This window comes from Austrofundulus limnaeus, unplaced genomic scaffold, assembly GCF_001266775.1.
Source record: "Austrofundulus limnaeus strain Quisiro unplaced genomic scaffold, Austrofundulus_limnaeus-1.0 Scaffold80, whole genome shotgun sequence".
NCBI classification, from domain to species: domain Eukaryota; kingdom Metazoa; phylum Chordata; class Actinopteri; order Cyprinodontiformes; family Rivulidae; genus Austrofundulus; species Austrofundulus limnaeus.
Window position 1 is genome coordinate 1,094,375 of NW_013952482.1, and position 1,368 is coordinate 1,095,742.

Here is a 1,368-nt window from a genome sequence, read left to right on the forward strand (position 1 = left end):
CACACACACACACACACACACACACACACACACACACACACACACACACGCACAAATCTGTGTGCTGAGCTCCTCTCTCCCTCCCTCTCAGCTCTTTTCGTCTCATGAGGTGAAACTGTCTCCTGTCTCTGTCCATCATGGAGGCTGTGGCTCTTTTCTCTTTCACAGCTTCAGAACCAGACGAGATCAGCTTGCAGAAGGGAGACGTTGTCAAAGTAAGTGTTAGATAGAAAGGCTTTAAGGGTATCTTTTTGTGAAGTAACTGTTTATACAGTAAGTGTGTGTGTCTGTGTGTGTTTGTCTTAGGTGACAGAGATGGAAGATGACTCCTGCTGGGTCACAGCTGAGGTCCAGGGAAAGCGAGGCTATGTGCCAGAGAACTACCTTTACCTCCTCCCTCAACCGTAAACATAAATATATATATTTGTACATTTTTATTTTGAATGTAATTTACATGTTTAGCATGTAAAAAATGGTTTGACAGAAAATGTTTTTGATTCTTTAGTTAGATTTTTTTGGGGTCCTAGCTTCCCCTAATAAGAAGCCACCCACTCCTGTGTCATTAAATCAAAGGTTTTTATCTTGACGTGCTGTGGTTCTGGAGCAGTATCTGATTCTGTGTGTCTCTGCAGCTGGTTTGCAGGATCTGTGTCCAGGCTGGAGGCTGAGCAGCGTCTGCGCTGGCAGGAAACTGGAGTGTTCCTGGTGCGGGAGAGTGAATCAGCTCCTGGAGAGTWCTCCCTGTCTGTCAGGTCAGTGAACGCACCGCACATTCTTCAATCCTTCCCACTTCTTAATGAGACATACCTCTGCAACTAATTGACTTTAAGAGTTAAACAGATGAAAAACTTTATCTTTTTTTCTTTTGAAGATGTTCTAAAATTCCAAAATGCACATTTTGCCCGGTTTTTAAAATGTTATAAACCTACAAATCAGCATACAGAAGGTCCTGAGTGTGTTTGCGTTTATAGTGTGTGTGGTGAGTCGGATGTTTGTTTTCCATCTCACTGAGATCATTAACACCTCACAGCGTCCACCACATGTCTCAGCCCCATCAGCAGGGAGAATCAGGCTACTTTATTATGAGACCTCATTGCTCTAAAAATATCACACACACACACAAAGTAAAAGGACGGAGCGTGTGTGTGAGAATGATGATGATGAGGAGGAAGAGGAGGTGGTTTTTGGGTCATCAAAGTGATGTGGGACTCATTTATTCAAAGGGTAAATGAAATGTGTTCAATAATGGGGGCCTTATGTAAGAGCAGACACTTTTTAATTATAGACAGGTATATTATGTAACTTGTGCACGCCAGATTTCACACACACACACACACACACACACACACACACACACACACACACACA

The 1,368-nt window shown here is 42.9% G+C and overlaps 1 protein-coding gene across 1 annotated transcript in view; it reads left to right on the forward strand.

Moving 5' to 3' along the window:
- Positions 1–86: 86 nt before the first annotated feature.
- The window catches only part of LOC106519652 (GRB2-related adapter protein), a 6,390-nt gene continuing 5,108 nt past the window's right edge, over positions 87–1,368 (forward strand). The window contains exons 1-3 of the mRNA XM_014011412.1: positions 87–215; positions 307–404; positions 633–752. Coding sequence (XP_013866866.1) covers positions 138–215; positions 307–404; positions 633–752 — 296 coding nt within the window. The 5' untranslated portion in view covers positions 87–137. The remainder of the gene's footprint in view (positions 216–306; positions 405–632; positions 753–1,368) is intronic.